Source organism: Plodia interpunctella, chromosome 1 (assembly GCF_027563975.2).
Source record: "Plodia interpunctella isolate USDA-ARS_2022_Savannah chromosome 1, ilPloInte3.2, whole genome shotgun sequence".
Lineage (NCBI taxonomy): Eukaryota > Metazoa > Arthropoda > Insecta > Lepidoptera > Pyralidae > Plodia > Plodia interpunctella.
The window spans coordinates 1,180,653-1,204,722 of NC_071294.1; the positions used below are offsets into that span (position 1 = coordinate 1,180,653).

Sequence of the window (24,070 nt, forward strand, 5' to 3'; positions counted from 1 at the left end):
ATTCGTCTTATCTCTGGAGCGACATTGCAGAATTGTATTTTATATAGGGCGACTAGTGAACGAACCCCTCGCCTCCAGTCGCCTCTTGGCCGTCATTTACGACGCACATATTGTCATGTTCAATTAATTGGTAATTGCCAATAAAGTATTCGTTAATGGAGTTCGGTCTTTCTCTCCAAGTCACCCATCCCGATATCTCTAATGTGATTTGTATAATAGAGAACTAAAAGTGAATCTATATCATCCCCGTGCTTCACCCAGGTGAAGAACTTTGGTGAAGCACGGGTCCGGACTCCAAAATGTATCATCGAAAAACTCGGAAATCTCGTAATAACTTTTATTAACAAGGATTTTTTTGTTGTAAAATTATAAATATTGGACATTTTTCTGTTTTTTTTTTTGGGAAGTGTTTCTCTGTTGATTCTCGATTACTATTGACATACAGTATCTGAAAAGAGTTAGGGGTTGCTTTAAAATACGGTACCACATACTACCTAGATATAATTATTAATGGATTTTAATTCGTACCTACCTGCCGTAGGTACCTACGGCAATTAATATGTTTTGCTCGCCTGCCCGGTGAGGTCCCCGAGTATCTAACTGACATAGACCCTACCTGAAAATAAAAGTTATTTTTTAGTTTCGAATTTCCTTTTCAATCCAGGTTACAGTTTTCCAAAGAGCTGAAAAAAATTAAATCATATATATTTTTGACAAAGAAACAACAAACACTACGATTATGCCTTGCTAAATGTGGCTAAATGCATTGTAAACAACGTATATGTGGCCGTTCAAATCAAAAGGGACCTTATGGCGGCTGGCACTTAGGTCTTTATTGCCGTTGTTCCAATACAAAGCAACGGCAATAATGACGTAAGTGCCGGGCGCCATAAGATCCCTTTTGGTTTGGACGGCAACATATAATAATATATATTAAATAGCGCTCAATATCGTTACTATACATGTATTTCTAATACACATATCTCTGCACATGAGCGAAACGACATCACGACGTCTAAAATTTTCTCCGTCTACGATTTTAAACGTATTTCCTCTTCCAGCTGCAACTGGAGGCGGGCGCCGGCGAAGGCCCGGGGCCTCCAGTGAACAATAACTCGGAGGGCGCAGTCGCCAGCCCTCCGAGGGACGACAACCACAACCCTCCGCAGCCGCCGCCCTCGCCGAGACGACCATTCTATACTTCTGGTAGGTTAAAGAAAGAAAGAAAGAAAGAAATATTTGCAATGATTGAATAATAATAATTTATTTGCAGGTTATCATACGAGGGCTGCTATTTATGTATCCGGAATAACAAAATTAAACAAACATATATTATTACATATGGTTTTATTGTTTCTCGAAGTATTCTCCGCGATGATCTATGCACTTCTGCATACGATGAAACCAATTTTCAAAGCACTTTTTCCATTCTGATTGAGGTATGTCCAAAACGTGTGTTTTGAACGCATCAACGGCCTCTTCGCGGCTCGAAAAACGTTGACCACGTAATTTATTTTTAATGTTTGGAAATAAATAAAAATCATTGGGTGCCAGGTCAATTCAATCTTTTGACCCTCCAAAAAATTATTTGTTTCAGCCGACTTGTGGCAGCTAGCATTGTCGTGATGAAGTATGATTCTGCGTTGTGGGTTGACCTTTCGTATTTTTTCAAAGACTTCTGGCAAACAAATGGTGGTGTACCATTCAGAATTAACCGTCCTACTATTCTCTAGTGGCACTGTAGCTACATGTCCGTTGATACCAAAAAAACAAGCGACCATTTGCTTTAAAGTGCTTCTCGCACGAACAACTTTTGTTGGATTCGGTTCATCTTGAAAGACCCACACCGTTGACTGCTGTTTAGTTTCAGGGTCATAAGCATAGATCCAGGTTTCGTCACCTGTGTAGATATTATAAACAGCTTTTGACGTGCCACGGTTGTATTTTTTTATCATTTTCTTACACCACCAACGCGAACAAATTTTTTTAACAATTAAATGTTCGTGTAATATCGCGTGTATACTCGTCATACTAATGCCCAGAGACGCCTCTATCTCGCGGTATGTAACATGACGATCTTGCATTACTAATTGTCGCACAGCATCAATATTTTGTTGTACCACTACCGATTTAGGACGACCCTCCTTAATTTCATCCGTGAGCATAGACCGTCCACGTTGAAATTCCTTAAACCAATAATACACAGTGGTTTTCGATGGTGCTTCATCTCCAAAAGTTAAAATCAGTTGTTCGATGCACTGTTTTTGAGTTAATCCACGCCGAAAATCATAATAAATCATCGCGCGAAAATGTTCACGAGTTAAATCCATGGCAATGAAGACAAGCTATTTTCAAAATTGGCGCCAATTGAAAAAAACAAATGACAGGGACATGAAAAATATTTATTCTCCGAAGAGTTCTATTTTCAAATGTTGTAATTACTTTTTAAATATTCTAGAATTATTGGCCAGTTCCGGATACATAAATAGCAGCCTATGTAATTAGTATAAAAAAAGAAACAATAATCGTAAGCCCTTCTGGCGAGGGACCAGACCTGTTTAAATGAGTTTCTTTCGGCTTTTCCGAAATGTTGTTTGAAGATTTTTATGAAATCCTTAAGTCTGTCTGTTTGTTCGCGATAGACACAAAAAAGCTACTGGACGAATTTTCATGTGGTTTTTAACAGTAGACAGTGTGATTCCTGAATAAGGTTTAGGTGTAGATTTGTTATGTTTTTACCCGAGCGAAGCCGGGATGGGCCACTAGTACTACATAATTTAAAATGTTAGAAGAGAGAAGTGGAGATGAATAGGAAAGTGGACCCTGGGCTCAGACGCTCAACGGCCGTGGCAACAACTAAATATATAAATAAATAAAAATATTCGGCCAAATCACACAGATTGAAGTTCGAGACTTGTGTTATGGGATACTAACTCGAACGATACTATATTTTATAACAAATACATATATAGATAAATCGGGCCAATCAGCAAAATATCATTTTCCATCATGACCCGACCGGGGATCGAACCCGGGACCTCTCGGTTCAGACCACTTCACCACTGCTCCATCGAGGTCGTCGAATGAAGATGATGTGAGAGAGAGAGAGAGAGAGAGAGAGAGAGAGAGAGAGTAGTTTTAGTAGTTTTTTAATTTAGTCTATTTCTACAACGATTTGAATTAGTATTCATTTTTCGCAGTCTATAAAACCTGATTATAAATGGCAAGGGATGATTGCGGATGAATGACGAACTGGCACGTGTCTCAATTGTTACATATATTTGCTTTTACAACTAAATCTATTCTATTTATTTTCGACAAGTTTCATATATGTGAATTTAAATAAATAATTTAGTAACAAGTAGGTACTTTCCTGATTTAAACGTATATATTATCGTAGGAAAGATGTATTTTTATAAGTCTTGTAGTATATAATGTACCTGTAGGTTCTATTTGATGTTAAAGTTTTTGAAAGCGTGATACGAGCATTAGAATTCTGAAACAGTGACCAATTTTAATAGAGGCGTCGCGCGAAGTTTGCTTTTGTTATCCGAGCAAGAAAGAACAGCTGGTGCAGTATTCAATTTTTTCAATTTCCCAAGACATCGATGTAGCCATTGGACGTGGAAATATGTTTCAGTAATATGTTTCAGTATACCTTTTGACCATGTACTTTATTGTGTACTTACATGTTATATTACTGATAAAAAATTATACATAAATTTATTTAAAAAATGGTAAGCCCTTCTGGCATAATAGGGACCAACACTGTTTGAATGAGTTCCTTTCGGCATTTCTTCTCAGCAGTGGTCGTTTCGAAATGCTAGTATGTTGTAGCTTTGGTAAACATCATTTAATTTAGAATATGATGTGAAAAAGTGCCTGTGAAGCCCTAATTTCTGAAGAAATGATTTGATTTTGATTTTGATTGATTTTGAAAAATTGTCACTGACGATGACAGAGTATAATTAATAGTGCGAGTAGTAGGCAGGTAAATAAATAGGATCCTGAGCGTCGACTTTTTGTGGCTAAGAAAGAAAACAATGCGCTCATATGAGAGAGATATTTATAGACGTGGAATAAATAAAAGTTCGTAACAGAGAACAATAGGCTGGCATTCGGATTCATGTTGTTTGAAGTGGTTGTGTCGAATAAAGAGAGTCGATTATCACGGGCCGTTGCGTAGGGTTGCCAAAAGTAGTAAAGAATCCAAGTACTTACTAACTTGTATAGTTTGCTTTTTTATCACTTACTACTTAAGTACCTTAGTTAGCTTTCCTCGTGACTTCGTTTAAAAAAATCCCACTTAAATACCGTTACTTAAGAATTTCGGGATATCATCTCTCCTCAAGGAAACTTCGTAACAAATTAACGTTACAAATAGGCTCGGTACTGGCAAGACAAGTTTATTTGTTAGATAGGTAGAATAGTTTATTTGTTGGTAGGTAGGTAACAATATTAGTATCTACACATGATCTACACAATTAGTTTTCTAAATTCCGTGGCAATATAGGAGTGAGCATTACTTTTACATTTTTGGATATGTATTTAAATAAAAGATATATATTTAAATTTCAAATAATTTAAGTGACAATATTATATAACAATCAATTATTAAGAGTTGAACAATGAGGGAATTTTAAGAGTAATTGGTTATTTTTTATAAGGATATTAAGATATACATTGTGTTCACTGTACCAGAAGCCCCCCTTCAATTCATTCAAAGGAGACCATTTCTTCTGTTTCCTCTGTTCACTCAACATTTTGTAAAGCAATTAAATTATTTGTTTTAATTATCATTTGATTTATACACTATAGATAACTTTCGTTTGCCAACCCTAGCCCGCCGGAACACGAGTATCACACGCGTCTGTAATCACAACTGGCGTCATTAACTGTCTGAAGTTGAGCTCAGCACATGAGGATAAATCTCACACATTTCACATTCGTCTCGCACATTTTGAGAGCTCTTATGATGAAAATTATATTCTAGCTTGGAGATAACGACATACCTATATATACATATATATAATACATACCTATTCAAGAGGACTCAATGGTGCAGTGGTTAGCGCGCTCGGCCTGTGATAGTGGCGTAAACGTACGGTGTAACACACTCTCACAATGTTCGGTCATTGGATGGGTGACCAAAAATGTTTTACCTCGAGCCGTTGGTCTCGGTTCTGTTTGCAGGCGTAAAAACTCGCCAATTCGTGATGGGCCCGCGTGGGTCATGGCCCATACGCCTTATCCATCCGTAAGGGAGGCCTGTGTCCCAGCATTGGGACGTTTAAATGGCTGATGGTGATGACTTATCAAGCAATAAATAACCTTTTTAAACAACTAGCTATTTCGTGTGTTTTTCATAAATGGACTTGCATCCTACTATGAAATACTCACGCTTTTTTATCAGCTAAGAGGAAAATGGTTAGAAACACATTTAGCAGTTTTTATCCGAATGCGAGAAGTGTTTAAGTAAAAGTCAATAAAATTATCGAACAGTTTTCTAAACGTAGAAGGGAATGTTCATGATCTATTTGTAAAGATTCTATCGAAGACAGAATGAATGCTGTGCTCTCCATAAAAATAAAATTTTTATGAGGTCGAGTGGAAGAACTTTGGAAAATAAAAGCTTTTAAAGCCGATAATGGGGTCGCGGTTATCGGATAGTTCATTTGGAATAGTAAAACGTTGTGATTTGAAGGTAACTATATTACGTACTAGATGTTGCCCGGGGCTTCGCTCCCGTGTGAATTTTGAGATAAAATATAGCCTATAGCAATCTTGGATTGGATTGGATATACTTTTCTATTGGTGAAAGAATTTTTGAAATCGGTTCGGTAGTTTCGGAGGTTACCCGCCTCAAACATACAAACTCACAAACGCTTACCTCTTTATAATAATAGTATAGAAGTATAGATTTATATTCTAAAGACTTAATAATATAATTGTATAATATAATTAAAAATAATTATATTTTATTATAATTAAACTTTTTCTAAAGATTAAATAAATCTAAAGACAAATGTACCCAGAAGGCTGACGGCATGACACGTTTTATAACAATGCTTATATTATTGTTTGTGCGAATTACCTGATTAATTTTAATACTAGTACAAGTAATTTAATTTCAATCTGGCAATGGAAATATATAGTTCTTATTAAGCTCTTATTCATTCAAGATTCAATTGATTAACATATACAAAATGTGAAAATGAATACGGACAACATTTTCAGTGTGGAAAATTTGGGATTAGCGTGGAATACTTTCATTATCAAAACTGAGCTTGACCAAAGGGATTGCCAACCCTAGTAATACCACCCTGTCCCCAATCCGGCTAGTCACGAAGGTTTATGGTAATGACATGAAAACCAGCGCGCAACAACCAGTGTTGCTAAGGGTGGTACCTACTTATCATCGAATTATAATATTACTAGCGACCTGTCGCGGCTTCGCACGTTCTTTGATAATATGACTTTCCGGAGTAAATTGTCTAAATAAGCAGCAGATAACAGACAGACCGTAGGAAGCGACTTTGTTTTATACTATATCTAGTGATTGTGGAATATATAAGACTAGATGTTGCCGGGGCTTCGCTCCCGTGGTAATTTTGAGATAAAAATATATAGCCTATAGCAATCTTGGATAATGTACCTTTCTAATGGTGAAAGAATTTTTGAAATCGGTTCGGTAGTTTCGCAGATTACCCGCCTCAAACATACAAACTCACAATCGCTTATCTCTTTATAATAATAGTATAGATAACCTTCAGCCACATTGGCAACTGAAATTCACAACCAATTACCAAAGAATAACTAAGTTGTTTGCCACTCAATCACTTACCAAAGAATATAGTAGTAATATACAACAAGCTTTGGCCGCAACTTCGCCCGCGTTTACTCCCTTAGGGATAGGATTTCAAAAAATCTTTTTTCTTAGCCACAATCCTTTCTGCCAAAATTCACCTTAAATGGCCTAGTAGTTTTCGAGATTTCGTGATGAGTGAGTGAATGTTTTTCGTTTTTATAAATGTTTATACTACTAATACTATAAATGCGCAAGTTTGTGAGGATGTTTGTATGGATGTATGTTTGTATGTTTGCTACTCTTTCACGCAAAATCTACTGGATACTGGATTAGTATGGGTGATATATCTAATCTATGTAGAAAACAAAATCAGTTTTCCACAGGAATATAAAGTTTACCATAGTATTCACTGAACACTAAATAGTTTGCAAGCAATTTGCCGATATTAATGCTCCGAGCTTCGAGGTTGTACCTATAGTTGAATGGCTGAAACTACATTATACATATTTGAATTTCCTCTAACATTGTCAACAGTATCTACTTATTTAGAGGAGAATGGGGGTAATGAAGTAGTCTCGGGAGAGTATTGATTGACGTACAGCGAAAGGCACATGACATTGATACATCAAATACAAGCTATTTTCATTTTTATTTGGCTGCCCCGCTCTTGGGTAAACGCCGCTCCGAAAATGTAAGGTCCTAATTAAAGAAATTTATTTTGATATTCTCCAGGGGAGCGCAGCGGTCCCAAAATAATGAATCACTCTGAAGGATTACTATATGATTAGCTTTTGATATGATAAAGAATTCAATTTGAAGTCCAATTGTAATTGCATATCATAACAATGTATTCAAATAATTGCGATCCGTCCCGGTTTCGCTCGGGTAAAAACATAATTATACCGTACACCTAAATCTTTCTCAGAAATCACACTATCTATGAGTGAAAACCATAAAAAGCTCATGCATTTTGATACAATAAAATGATATATAACAGTTATATGTGGCTGGACTAATTTATCGCTGTTGTCATCGGACACCTGCCGGCCTCGCCTTGACCCAGGAATCCGTACAAATGTGCACAATTGTGCCACTATTTCGCTGAAACGACTGAATTTTGCTGTACTTGTACTCCACCTGGATCAACTAAAGTAATTGGTTTTACGAATATCATCATCAAAACTCTTCTGTAGGTTCCGTAACTAACAGACAGACGTCTGTCATGATTATCTACACTGTTTTGTAGGTTGAAAATCTTTTGTAGGTACAGACAGACACACAGCTGGAAGCGACATCGTTTTATACTATCTACAGATAAAGATATAGGATATATCTATTTAATAAAACACAAAAGCACATTAGGTATTTATGAATCATAAATTAATGTTGTAGTTTTATTAATGTTTTGCCAATAATCGCTAGAGTGAAAACAAAGCGTTGTCTTAAGATCTTAAAACTTTTGTACCTATATTTGCTATAAAGAATATTGTTATATATGTTACGATGTAATTTAGCCATATGTACATATGTAATACAGTAATATATACTGATATACTATAACATAATTTGGTGATAATTCCCTAAAATAATATAGTACTTCTTACCGAAATTATGTTATTTCGGTGATTAAATGTATGATGCGAAGTCGAGGAGCACAGTTGGTGAACTAGCATTTTAGTTAGGCAATTTATTAACACAGACCTTGAAAATACACTTGCAAGATCCATACATTCCTAGAAGATATCGATTGAGGGTACAACTTCTGTATTTATCTCGAGGGCCCTCTAATATGGTGCCTTTATGTAGGTCAACGAGCGAGCTCGCTTCTCCACTCCACCACTCTGGATATGCTTAGTCTGTCTTAAATTATTCTTGTAAAGTTTGACAGAAAAAACTGCAAACTTCACCGCAGCCTTTTCACGAAAGACGTCAATTAATAAAATATAGTAGATCTTAGAAATATTTTAAAAACTAAGTGGACGGATTTACACTATTATTAAATTCAAATCATTTATTCAGAAATTAGACCTTCACAGGCACTTTTTCTCGTCAATTTTTATATTAAATAGTTATTTCTCACAAGCTACAAACTACTGACATTTCGGAACGACCACTGCTGAGAAGAAATGCCGAAAGATACCAATTTGAACAGTGTTGGTCCCTATCATGCCAATGCCAATAATGGTAAGCCGAACGGCTTACCATTATTGTTTTTTAAACAAAATGTCAAATTTTAAATAAAATTAAAATTAGCATTTTCAATAAAATTGTTGAAAATTGACAAAAATATACTTATGTATATAAAAAAAAAAGCCAAATGTACAAAATGTACGTTAATCATGTCATAAATCAATTTAGTATATTTATTATGAGGATTCTCTCAATCTCTATATCATATAAATCACATGGAGGTGTGTTTCATTCCACGTAATGAACACGACCCTCGGTCTTAAGAATACTTACGACTATGAAGAGAAGTGGATTTATGAGCGAACTATAGTTAGGTAGGTACATTACAAACACACAGTTCGTTACGTTACGGTCAACCAACATTCACTCTCTATTTATATATATATATACCTATATAATTTTCACTATCAATACGTTATCAGAACCTGACTTATGCTAGGTGGTTACGGGGTCATGCTCCACGTCTGAAAGGTCACGGTTCTGCACAGACATATATACGCTATCAGAAACTTGTAATAGGTGATTATTAGACAAGGGCCGGATACGATCAATATCCATACGAGGTATTAAGACTGAAGGAATTTATAACCTTTTAAACTTTGTCAAACACTATTTTATTTTTTACTTGTGTCTCGGTAGGTGAATACATCACATTTTTTGAATCGAAAATTATCATTTCGTAATAACAAGTAGGTATAATTGTTAGACAAATTAAAAAACCACCGGCTTTCAATATTCATTACGCTACAACTTTTGATCGGCTGAACCGATTTTCATGAAACATAGCTAAGAACACTCGGGATAAAATTATCTATGACAGAAAAAGTACTAAACGAAATTCGGCCCATGCGTTTGGGAGCTATGATGCCACAGACAGGTACACAGATACACAGACAGACACGTTAAACTTATAGGTAACACCCCTCTTTTTGCGTTGGGGGTTAAAAAGTAAATTCTTTGACTATTAATTTTTTTTTCTGTTTTGTAAATCTATCTTTTACTCCACTACATAGCTACATTCGACTTTCGAATTTTGTAACTCCTGGCTTCGTATCGTAAAGACGTATTATAGAAGTTTGAGCTGGGCTTCTTATCGGCAAAAATCTCACTAGTTTTAAGCGGCGTTCTAAAAGTTAACTGTAGTGTGACATTACACAATCGTGGTATAGGTAAATAGCCACATTAGACAGTAAGGTGTTCAAATACTTCATAAAAACTAACGCATTGTCTCAATAAGTACATATACAAGTCTACGTAGGTAGTTGGTTATCGCTATCAAGCGTCCCTATTCATAAGAATTGAATGCCGGCTGCAGGTGATGAAGATACAACGTCAACAAAAGAGCATAGTCACGCTCCCTTTTGCAGAATGGAATCCGAATCTCAAGTGAATTGTTATTATAGCAGTCAGTCTGAACAGCCGGATGAATTGGCAGTTTTTCACGTCTATTTTAGGTCAAGCCAGCTCGCAGTCTGAATTATTTTACGAGCATTTTTGGCGATCTTCTATATAGATCCCTACTTATAAGTAGGTACAATACGTTTTTTACAAAAAAAAAACATTTTTGATAAGTACAGGCTTTTATTGTTGTCAGTGTGATCTTATTGCATTCAATGTGTGACAATCATGTCCGTGCAGTAAACCGTTGAGGAGTTTCCACGTCTGGAGCCGTTTCTGGGTGCACCATTAGGTCATGCTTATCATATTAATGCATTGTGATCCAAACTAAACGTGTGTACAAAATTTCAGAATAATCGGTTGAAGATGTCTGCTTCAAAATTGTCTTGGTTGCAAATCATATCGTAAATACAAGTCTTGTTCTGTATATAGGAATCATTTATTCAGAAATTAGGAGTTCACAGGCACTTTTTCACGTCATATTCTAAATTAAATGACATTTACCAAAGCTACAAACTACTAGCATTTCGGAACGACCACTGCTGAGAAGAAATGCCGAAAGAAACTCATTCAAACAGTGTTAGTCCCTATTATGCCAGAAGGGCTTACCATTTTTTGAATATCAATTTATGTTGATGTTATGTATGATGCTTCATATTATAGTGAATAAATAAATAGATAACATGTTTACTACACGATACAAGACAAATCAAATATTTAACTTATTATGTTCAGCCTGTCCACGCTCATGGAAACCTACGCCTTTAAAAAGGTCAATATTCAGGCAGCGTAGCATTTGCTATTCCCTTGGTTCAGGCGCAAAAAAAATGTTTACTTACATTGAGAGACAGCGAAAGTATTTCGGCTGTAAATAACGACAGATCAAGTCTGATGTAATGTGATCCCTATGACACTGATGAATACTGACAAATACATATCTATGTATTTATCTGGGCGACATCGTGCGTGGGTGAATCACGACTGACTCCTCATTATAGGTTAAATGATGAGGTGTCACGAAATAAATTTATGGAGTAAAATTTTTCATTCAAAACTATATATATTTGATGAAAAGATGAAAATTTAAGTATTATTTGTTGATTGGGCTGGACTATAAATTAATTTTTAGTACAGCCCAATCAACAAATAATACTTAAATTTTCATCTTGTCTTCCTTACTTGTCTAAGTTCTTCCTTCCTTCCTTCTGCATATACTTACGAATTTACCTAACGAAATCAAAACTAACTCTTGAATGTATGAAAAATATATTTTGCCTTATGAATTTGTATCAATTTCCTGAAATATTAGGCAGGCAGGGTCGCCACAGTATCTATATATCTAAATTCCATTAGTTATCCTTAATTTGCCAGTTCAATCGATACTTCTATTGTTGACACACACATTATCGTCTCTTTTTTGTTCTTCCTCTATTCCTAAACATCTTTGCTTCAATTTTTAAGGATGTTTTAAGGACGGCGGATCCCTTTTTTCATTATGTCTTTACCCTCCATGGCAACCTAACCTATATTATTCCCTAAAATATTGCGGAACTTTCCAGTCCAAAATTGTAAATCATTACCGAGCTTTTAAGCTTCAGACTTCCAATGAACAATTAATCTTCTTCATTATATTTCAAAAGAGGTTCTCGTACTACCTAAACCTAAAAAACAAAATTTCAAGATTTGACTCCATTTTCATAACCGGTCGCCTGATAGACGTCAACTCTTTTTGGTAATGCTGTTGTTGTCTAGTTTTTGTCCTAGGGCAACTAGGGATATACTATATCAAGCCAAAGTTGAGTTCTAGACGAACTTTGATTTGATATATATTTGATTTGATACGGAAAATTATAAAATAGAATATCAAGGCCATGTGTTGAAAGAAGTTGATTCAACAAAATTTCTAGGGCTAACTATAGATTCTAAATTAAACTGGAAACCCCATATAGATGGTCTTAGTAAAAGACTTAGTAGTTCGGCGTTTGTACTATTTAAACTCTCAAATGAATTAAACATAAAAGCGCTTCTTACAGCTTATCATGGTTTAGTGGAATCAATACTTAGATATGGAATAATTTTTTGGGGCAATTCGACGGATAAGGATATAGCTTTTAAAATGCAAAAACGCTGTATTCGCGCAATGTTTAGACTCCAAAGCACTGATAGTTGTCAGCCGTTTTTTAAAGAACACAAAATTCTTACACTTCCGTCACTTTACATACTTGAGGTAGCAACATTTGTGAAAACCAATGCTCATTTATTCCCTCGTCTAGCTGATGTTGTATTGAGGAATCATCGAGATATCTATCGATTATGCATGCACCCATCAAAAACTGCTTTACTCGGTAATAGCATAGTATGTATGGCACCGAAAATTTACAACAAAATTCCAAATCAATATAAAAGCTTAAATTTAAATCTATTTAAAAAGCACCTCAAGTCTTTATTAACTGATAAATGTTATTATACTTTAAATGATTTCTTTAATGATAGACTCGGATAGAATTTAGGGCTAGTATAGTACATTATAGTTCATTATAGTTTGTTTTGGATTTGTAGTGGATAGCATGCTCCTTTTTATTTAATTATATTTGCATACCTATATTCGGTAAAACGTGTAGGTCTAATTCATTTTGACTATTTGTACTCATGTTTTTGGCAAATAAATGTTTTCTTTCTTTCTTTCTTTCTTTCTATAGCACTTTTGTATACAAAAAATGGCAAAAATCAAATACTGTTTTTTATACAACAACTGTTTTTTGTACAACTGTATAATAATAATATATGCTAAAAATTCTCTTAGGTATTGACGTCAAACATTTACAACTAATAAAGAAAATATCGTGCAACAAACTTCACCGTAGCCGAAATTTAATTTACAACTGTTTCCTGTTTATTCTTCATCACTTCCCACGACTTTAATCGCCCATAAACAAACAATATTAAATCACAAAGTGAAATAGGTACCTACCTATGCCCAAGCGTGCTCTAGCAAACCTTCAAATGCCTTTGAAAACTGGACTTTACGCAATTTTTTTTTTGTTTAAAACGTATATTATTTACGAAAAAGAGATAAAAGTGCGCTTTGAAGAGCGCGTGACCCGTTTCAGCAACAAAAGTCACCCTCACTGACCTTGACCTCTGACCCGCGGATAAACGAGTGTTAAATTTGAAATCCTGTCAATGCAAACATTTTTTGGCCAGGTTTATAGATCTAAGCTTATATAGGACAGACAGAAAGACATCGGGGAGCAAATTTGTTTTATACCTACTATGTAGTGATGACTTAGGTACTATAATACAAGTTTAGAACTAACTTTCTGTCCAACTCAATCTGTGCGATTTCTCACAATTTATTTATCCTGTCAATTTCTCACTTATTATGTCCAAATAATAAAACATTCGCAGAACATGGATAATATTGTCGTCCCAGAGACAACAGGAAACGGTTGCTTTTTCCGGTTGCGTGGAAACATATACATATAAGATAAGGATTTGATTTTCGTGTTCATACAACGTATGATAGGTATTAAACACAGGATATTACATGAAAAATATATGTCGTGAAAATAGTGTAGATGAATATGGATCTCTGATTGATGTGTATGTTGATGTGTATGTTGTATTGTGTGTTTCGTTGAGATTTTAGTGTTCTAGTGTTCATAATTATTGTTCAAATAGACTTCTTACAAAATGTCTGAAATAAAAACTAATTGATAATACAAATTTTGAGACACATGTTTTAAGCCGATAATTAATAAATAACTCGTTTGTTAGTTTTATTACGTCTTCGTTCCTTACGAGACATACATAGTCACAAGACTAATGGTTTACACTAAAGGTTTACGCTATACACGTTTCGTTTTGCCATTTTCCACTTACGGAGTCGAGATACCTAAGAACTATTGTTCCATTTCTGTGACATCGTAAAGAATGTGACTTACTTCTGTCTCTGTCCACAGAAGCCCTGAAGCTGTACGGAGACAGACTGACGGAATGGGAGAGGAACGAGATCCGGAAGTACCCCGAGATCTGGTTCCTGGGGCTGGATGCCAACAAGATTCAGGCCAAATCCAACTTGCCCAACAACTGCGGGTTCGATGATGACAACGGTAGTTATAATAAGGTACGAACATATTCATTACTGATGATAGTGTTTTTGCTTGCCTCTGAACCGAGAGGTCCCGGGTTCGATCCCCGGTCTAGGTTCAGAGGAAGGCACTTTACCACTGCGCCACAAGGTCGTCAAACAAACTTCCTACATACATTCCCTTACTAAGAATATTTGTAAATAAAGTCATGTAAAGTTTATTAAATTTTCAAAATCCGGCATAACCATTTGTATATCTTGTGCTTTTGTTGAGTTCTTTCGGTCCGGTCGGATCATGATGGCAAATGATCTTTTTCTGATCGGCTTGGATGTTTTCGGATTTGTTATAAAATATAGTATCGTTGAGTTAGCACATATCTCGACATAACACAAGTCTCGAATTTACTTTGGGGCTAGCTCAATCTGTGTGATTTGTCCTAATGTATTTATTTCATCAAACCAAGCCAGTTTTGTCCTTATGATAATAGATCTGTGAATATAAGTATAACACAAAATATTGTCTGTAGTTGCTAAGATAAAAAGAAATAGAGGATCATGCTAAACGCGATAACGTCAAAAAAGCTAGCTTTAAAATTGTGCTTCAAGGTAAAAATTCAGCGCAGCTCAAATTTAAACTAGAACAATGCGCTTTTTAACATTTTAGTATACCTCACAGAAAATAAAAACCTTTGTTGGTATACATAGAAATGGATTTGTTATACACCGTCACACGTGCTTTAACAATAATAATGGAATGAGATGAAAAAAATCTGACTTAAAAGCACTCGGTCCCGTATAGACAGGGGCGTGGGTCCAATTCCCGCTCGATTCCAAATTTTTTTCATCTCTGTAGGTTTAGTCAGAATCAGATTATACAATATTATTTTAACGTTATGTTTAATGAAACACGAATGAATAAGTTTTTACCCAAATGTCATTTTTGCCACAAGTTTTTATGATTGAAAATTTCAGCTCAATCGGATGAAGATATCTGCTTCAAAGTTATAAAAAAAGAATCGATTTTTGTTACAATAAGTTTATTTACACAGAAATCAAAATCAAAATTTTCAATACTTGAATAATTTAAAATTCACGATCACTATACCAAGTCTAAATAATTTAATTAGTTCCTGAACCTTGTCAAAAAAATAAATCACACTTGGTTCTCATCGCAAATGGAAGATCGTTAGACTCAAGATTGGAAATGGTTTGCATGAAATATTACGTGGTTATTATAGTTTAGTTAGATCTCCTTCTATGGTGATGTGTGGAAAGTTACCATTATGTCAGGTTACGCCATAGATCTGCCAGATCTGGGTCACCGTGACCTGAACCTGTCTTTAGCCCCAATCTTCAGTAGGCTACAAAACACAATACAAGAAAATGTGATATTATAAGCATCAGTGGTCCACATATTTACCACTAGCTGCGCCCCGGGGCTCCCGTGGGAATTTTGGGATAAAAGTAGATAATTTGGGATAAAAGGGATGTTTTGGGATTTAGGCCTATTTACGTTCTTGTTGATAGCATCATGTTGTTGTGTGTGATGTGTTTTCATTTGTGCCGGTTTTTTTTTTTCTAACCACGCAGGAAATGTTATTTATAATTTTTTTAACCTCGTTTAAGGAGACAATAGCATTCCCGAAGAATGTTGACGTCAGATCATAGGCAAACAAAACTTCCAAATTTAATGGCATTTTTTTTTACACTGACCCTGGGCTTTAGGGCGTCACAGCTCCGAATGTAACGCGAAGTTGATGGAGCATAATATAAAAGCGGGCACTGGGCACAAAAAGGAAAAGAAATGTGAAAATATGAACAAAACTTTAAAGATACAAAGGAAATTCTTTTTAATACTTGACACATTCAAAAGACCTATTCATAAGCTAAAGTATTGTATCTGAAAGGACGCTCAGCCTTCTCCATCTTTACGGTAAAAAGCCTTTGAAGAGGCTGATATACAATCCTGAATTTTCTGAATAAAATTATCCGAAGCCTGAGCAAGTATCTATGATTGTGCCTCAAATTGAATGAGGATTCATACAAAATGGATTATACTCCGCTTCGGAGATTGCAGCTTTAGACCATCTACGTTGACACACAATTCATTACTAGCTTTCGCCCGGGGCGTCGCCCGCGTGAATTTCCCGCGAGAGCAGGTTTTTTTCCGGAGAAGAAAGGTACACTATGTCCTTTTCCGTACTTCAAACTACATGTACGCTAAATTTCAGTGAGATTGATTGAGAAGAGGTAACAAGCAAACTTACTTAAAAAGCAATGTCGTTTTAATTACTTGCGTAATTAAGTAATTTTGGAAAAGGTCGCACTGAGGATTGAAATTTTCTTTTATCTTTGTAACCTTATAGGACTTTTAAAATGGCTGCCAGAATTTAAATTTTGTTTCGCTTTAACACAGACGAAGGACGTAACTGATTTATTTATATCTGTAAAACTTTGCATAATTAAATAAATACTTTCTAACAAGCAAAGTATTACAAATATTTATGTGGGGACACGCGTTTGAGAAATACCTTCATATTGGTATGTATGTATAATATATCCACAAGTTCATGAAATATTTTATAACTATGTCTCTCTCTCTCTCTCATCTTCACGTATTCCCGTTGTCATTTGAGGCTGTGACGCAACAAATCTTTGGAATGCTATTGCGATATCTATCAGGTACCACGGCTATGTATTACGGCACACGGCTCTTGGTTGCCTCGTACCACATCCACGGAAGGATATGTGGTACTGTCAAGTCATCTTTTGTTAACTAATATCAGCTTCATATCTATCGACTGGAAATGAGATTTCTGTACATCTCCCACAATTATCTTTAAGCAGCATTACTAATTCTATTGCTTTCATAGACAACCACTAGCTTCCGGTGAATGAAAACCTCATGAGGAAACCACACTGGTTGACATTTTAGTTCACTATCAGATGCCTCTAGACGACTTGAATAAAATCTGACACCAGTGTTAGCAATAACACACTCGATATGATGATGGCTTGTACTTAAACTTTTCTATAACTTTTCCAGCAAATCCACGACCACATAGCATACCGGTACGAGATCCTCGAAGTTATCGGCAAGGGTTCCTTCGGACAAGTCATCAGGGCGCTCGACCACCGCACCGGCAACCAGGTTGCCATCAAGATCATCCGCAACAAGAAGCGGTTCCACCACCAGGCCCTGGTCGAGGTCAGGGTGTTGGACCATCTGAGGCTGAAGGACAAGGACCAATCGCACAACGTTATACACATGCTGGACTACTTCTACTTTAGGAACCATTTGTGTATAAGCTTTGAGTTGATGAGGTGAGTTAAACACAAGTAATAATTAGCTTTTTGAGTCATCTGGGCCGTTAGTTTAATGTTGTATTTTCCTTCTGTCACTAGGGCCTTGTGAAATAAGTGTACCTAATTAGTATAATAATAATAATGTAACGATTTACTTGTACGATTGACTCATCTGCGCATATTCACGCTTTCGTTCGGGGAAACCCGCGAAGACCGGGATTATCGGAAAAATTAATTTTGAAGTTGATGAACTGTGATTATACAGCCGGCGGCCTGCTTGACATTGACCCTCCTTGGCAACGCTAATGTTGCCTACCAGCTGCCTAAGCTATCTGTCCCTTAGTCGACAATGAGAGAATATGGAGTAGTTCTATTCTAGGGCCGAACCACATATTTTTTTTCCTATCATTAGACAAGAATTCAAATCGACAAACGTATTTTAACTAAGAATATTACAACCTCTGAAGTGATGTGAGTTCGATTACCAATTACTATTGTTATATTCACTCTAACGACTTACCATCTCGTTCTCAAATTCCAGCATTAATCTATACGAGCTGATAAAGAAGAACAACTACCAAGGCTTCAGCTTGAGCCTCATTAGACGGTTCGCCAGCTCCTTGCTGCGCTGTCTCCGACTCTTGGAAGCTGAGAACATCATACACTGTGACTTGAAACCGGTAAGGCCTTTTTAAACATACATACCCAGTACGGGGAAGACAGAGCCAAAACTTTCAAAACGAAGGCCACATTTAGCTGAAAGGCTTGTTGGTGGAATTGAGATTCAATTGTGATAGGACTCGCCTTTCGCCTGTGATAACATTTATATTTGTTGAAAAAAATTAAAACTATCCGGCTCGAAGGACCAACGAATAAGCTATACTTAAAAAAAAATGTAACTATCTTATATTTTCAACAAAATGTTCACATTAAAATAGGTATGAAAAGATTATGTTGCAAATTCATGTTAATCTTTCGTTCAACAAAAAAATATTTTTAGATGTATGAATTCAATTAACATAATTTGTATTAATTTCTAGGGTACCATTAGTTAAAATCCTTAGATTTGAGTAATTTTCAGGCCCTCGCGATTTCCACACCTTTGGAAATCATTGGCAATTTTCATACTTATGTAGTTTAAAGACTGTTGCAATGCAATTTCGATTTTAAATGCGCCATATAATGTGGATTTTATGTTTACACATACGTGTTGCTAAATTGTCAATTTTTGCATAAGTAATATTAAGTTAATGTTTAGTACTGTTTTGGCGCCAAAGAAATCGCCATTGACGATAATTTGTTCGTATTTTCACAACTTACTTCGATGGATCAGCAGCTTTAACAAAATCTTAGACATTCTTAGTTAATACATTCACTTAGTTACTCACTAGGTACTTGACTATTAGAACTTTCGGAAATTTTTCTCAACCCTGAGTTCAGAAACAAGAGTCGTAGCAGAAAAAGAGTGAGGTATTAGCTTGAGTTGGGACAATATTCATATGTTTCTGTTATTTACATCTCTGCTAACATAGACCATTGAAGCGGTGACCCGCCGAAAAGTCCCAGGTTCGAATCTTCGTCTTCGCTATATTCTACCACCATTTGCTTCCGATGAACGAAAACATCTTAAAAATCCTGAACTCTTATCGATTATTTATCAGCCAGTGTATAAAATACAGAAGGGACTGGAAAACCCACGAAGCATAAGATAAACCACTCCATTAATATAGCCACAAAAAAATATTATTTGTTCCTCATAATGACCACGACCATATGGAATGACGAATATAAAGTTGCCAACCAGTTTTATACCTAGTTTTTACTTGATATAGTTTACAATGTATCAAAAGCTGACACAGTTATCCAATCTAAGTTAGTTATAGTGTACTTTCGAGTCTAAAATCTCTTCTGAAATTTTCAGGAGAACATCCTACTGAAAGCCAGAGGAAGCTCGTCTATCAAGGTGATAGACTTCGGCAGTTCGTGTTACACACACGCGCGGGTGTACACCTACATCCAGTCGCGGTTCTACCGGAGCCCTGAGGTCATCCTCGGGCTGCAATATGGCGTCGCCATCGACATGTGGAGCATGGGTCTGTGGTGACAATAATTTTTCACTCTCTCATTTACTATTTTCGATGACCTCTGTGACGTAATAGTAACCATACCTGCCCGCTGTCTGGAGGTTCTGTGTTTGATTCTCATGGTAGACAAATATTTGTAATGTACCTGTGATTACAATTATTTGTTTGCAGTTCAGGGTGTGTTGAACCTGTTTCTATGTTCACACTAAGCACTAACATGTACCGCGATACAACGCGGATCTGATGGACACAACCACAGAAGCTTAATGCTTAGTGTGTACCGTTGAGTGTAATTTATTTGTTTTTCACAATAAATAACCCGTCCTAAAATAATGATAGAATCATGGAAAATTTAATTGGAAGCAAGGCAGGCTACTTTGTAGATAGACTACATACGATTGTTTCTCAATGAATACTCGACAGTATTTTATTTACTTTGTATATTTAAAGTTTGTATTGCACTCAAAATACATTTGAAAAATAACAAAGGTAAAATACTTAGGTACAGAATCGTTGAAGTTGTCGCCATGACCGAAATAGGTAACACATCAACACATCATGATCAATCAGGTACAACCTAATGCTAAACATTGTCTATTATATAATTAGTAGTAAATAATAGTACTTCCAGTACCTAATCTTATTTCTGATTCACAAATAAACCACGTAGTCGTGTATTCGCTACTAATCGATGTATGATTCTAGATAATAACTTTTTGTAAAACATTTAATGGAAATAAACATTCACATGCTTTTCGGCATCCATTTGAAAGGGAAAAAGAAACTAATATATGCGTAAATAATAGTGTTTAGTGAGAATTAAACGATCATGATCGGTGAGTTAGTACAAAATGAAAAGCTTTCAGAAATGACTCGTTTGAACACACACAAAATTTACTCAAAACCAATTACATAGTTCCAAGCATAGAATCAAAAGTGTTGGGCAACAGTTTCAAATGATCTGGAACGAGCACAGATCAATGACCGGACGGACCAGTACAGACATACCATCCGCCGAAGACCCGAAGAAGATTGAAATGGGAAAGTGAATAATAAAATTTTCGCACTCAATCAAAGACGTGTTGACACTCGATTCAACTCTTATCAGTATGTTGTACCTTAGCTATCCATCTCTGCATTTTATATTCCCATAGTGATGGGTCGGCAGACGCATTACATTGCATAACCGAAGGCTTCGTTTGTAGAAAGCGGGAGAAAGGTGACCGGTCGCTCACACGTCCGCGAATATCGACAATAATAAAAATCTTGTTTTTACGCAATATTTGACGAACTCACGAACCACAGCCTACAACCACGGTCCTATAACGTCATTTGTCGAATATATCACTTCATGGGGCAATCGTGACGGTTTTGAAAAAGGAAAAATTTGTCGAGATTCCATAGACACAAATTGCCTTTTGAGTTTCTCTTTGAGCATTTTCCTGGTTACTTCCTCAGCCGTTAAGTGTCAGAGTCCAGGGTCTGTTTTCCTGCTTTTTCTTTTCCACTTCACACAGTCTTCGGCATCCTAGTAGTTAGACCATAGACACGCATATCTTCCTCGTCAGTGTCAAGCCAGCGCTTTTTGGATTTGCCCCTTCTGCCAGGCCCGAGTAGGAGAGGCATGGCCAGGTTCCCTACGTAAATATAAGTTTAATTTTTAATATCGCCCGGTATTTAGCAGGTCTTTTGCTTGCAGTGTCTGTCTGGTCGAGTTTGTGGACGCCTTAATCAAAGTTGGACAACTGTATGTCTTATAAAACTGTGCCATAAGCCCACAACCCACAGTCTTCCGGTTACTGCCTAAATCAATTCTCTGTGATACACATACGGCAGTTAATTGAAGTCTCATTTACATGACCAATTAAATGACAAATTGATTGATTATAATTGCACTTTCTAAAAAGACCCAATCATCATTTGTTAAATCTAATAAACATATTGACAGTTCAACGATTTCAAATAAGTAGGTTAATAGAAAAGGTAGCCACATATTTGAGATTAAATGAAAGTGAAAATAGGATTTTTGTTACATCAACAAATCATTTATGTTATATCAGCTTAGTTTAAAGTTGAAATTTCAGCATTCTCGTAAATATTAATCAAAAAGATATTAATTTAGATCATAATACGGTTAATTCAATCCATTTACATGATAATCTTGGACAAGTAACATAAATATTCAGACGGACAAAATTAATAATTTGCATATGTAATATTACTAAAGTTGGCAAAAATTATGTAACATATGTTTATGCCAATAGTGAAGGATTGGTTAGTTAGACTATTAGCTTGACGATCGCCGTTATAAAACTATGTAACAACCATGAAGCTAATGATGCGAAAACAAACTTTGTATCCATCTCGAGTCATTGCACGATCATAATTTATATAGACTATAGCAATTAACTACTTTGAAAGTACTTTGCTGTCTATGATTTACGAGTAGATACGACTTAACTAACGTTACAGATGAACTGAATACCCAGTAATAATTTAAATACCCATTAATAAGCTAAATCATCCATTTTATTTATTTATTTATGTACACAACATAACAGTGTAAATATAAAACTTACATATAGGAAACTAAGTACAAAGGTACTACTTATTTCTATAGAAATTTCTTCCAGTAGACCCGCGAAAGAATAATGGGAAAAAAAGAGGCATTGGCGTGTACAAAACAGAAAATTACAATAAACTTAAATATTTTATATAATGCATAATATAATATAATGTATAAAACATGTATAAGAACTACATATAGTAAATAAACTATAATAGTAAATACAAATAATATATACATATATATATTAGGATCAAACAGAAAGGAGATGTTCCTTAAACCTTTTCTTAAAGAGCGAAATTGTTTTTGCTCTCCTGTATACTAATTGGAAGTAGATGCCATAACCTGACTGCTTCAGCAGATAAGAAATGAGAGTATGAGGTAGAATTATGAAGAGGGAATTTCAAAAGGAGTCGACGTTGAGATCTACAAGGGGCTTCAGAGGAATATAAGAAGGAAAAGCGTTCCCGCAAGTAGGAAGGGTAATTAGGATTAAATAAAACATTTTATTACATTTTATGTAAAATTCGTTGGCGCCACATGCGGACACCACGATGGTTAGTTTTTTTTTTTAATATTTATAATTAAATTACTTGCATATTAAACATACTTGCATTCAAATTAATCATTCCGAATAAATGTTCCTGGATATTGTCAGTATACTAACAGGAACCTGTCAGTAGGCCATTTATGTAATAAATCTGTCTTCTTTATACTATAATATACTTCTTTATACTATAAATATATTAGGACAAATCACACAGATTGAGCTAGCCCCAAAGTAAGTTCGAAACATATGTTATGGGACTCAACGATACTATATTTTATAACAAATGCATATATAGATAAACATCCAAGACCCGGGCCAATCAGAAAAAGATCACTTTCCATCATTCCCCAACCGGGGATCGAACCCGGGTTCAGAGGCAAGTACTTTACCACTGCGCCTCTGAGGTGGTTAAAATACTACGATGATATGTTTAGAGGATAATGTCACTTATAATAATAAACATATTATGATGACCTGTACTGTTCCTAGGATGCATCCTTGCGGAACTCCACACAGGCTATCCCCTATTCCCTGGAGAAAACGAAGCGGAACAACTCGCCTGCATCATGGAACTGCTAGGGCCGCCCCCTCCAGATCTCCTCATACATGCCACGAGAAAACGGCTATTCTTTGGTACGTCTTTATTATTTTAAACCCGTTATCAACACAATCAAAGGCTTTAAAAGTTCGAGATATATTTTTTGTTATTATATTAATATGGTTTTATCTTTGATGTTTTAGAAAATTAACTGTCTTCGATAGTTTAAGCTTATGAGAAATCTATAACTACTGCAATTAACCTTATAACTGTGTTGTATTTTAAGCAAAATTTATCTATTTCAGATTCGAAAGGCGCTCCCAGAAGTGTGACAAATTCGAAAGGCCGCAAGCGAAGACCTGCGTCGAGAACGCTGGCAGCAGCTGTCAGGACGGATGATCCAGCTTTCTTACACTTCCTGCATAGATGTTTAGAGTGAGTTAATTTTATAATTCTATCACCTTCTTTGGGAAAAGCCTATCACATGTAAATTTTACTCTTACTAATGTAACCAACCAAACCGGGTCTCTAGCCTAGAAG

At 35.7% G+C, this 24,070-nt stretch overlaps 1 protein-coding gene across 2 annotated transcripts in view; it reads left to right on the forward strand.

The window, feature by feature from the left end:
- Dyrk2 (Dual-specificity tyrosine phosphorylation-regulated kinase 2) overlaps positions 1-24,070 on the forward strand; it is a 64,608-nt gene that overhangs the window by 28,350 nt on the left and 12,188 nt on the right. For both annotated transcript variants that reach the window (XM_053750903.2, XM_053750892.2), the window contains exons 2-8: positions 1,062-1,206; positions 14,359-14,522; positions 17,533-17,810; positions 18,334-18,472; positions 19,714-19,885; positions 23,482-23,625; positions 23,836-23,965. In XM_053750903.2, coding sequence (XP_053606878.1) covers positions 1,062-1,206; positions 14,359-14,522; positions 17,533-17,810; positions 18,334-18,472; positions 19,714-19,885; positions 23,482-23,625; positions 23,836-23,965 — 1,172 coding nt within the window. The remainder of the gene's footprint in view (positions 1-1,061; positions 1,207-14,358; positions 14,523-17,532; positions 17,811-18,333; positions 18,473-19,713; positions 19,886-23,481; positions 23,626-23,835; positions 23,966-24,070) is intronic.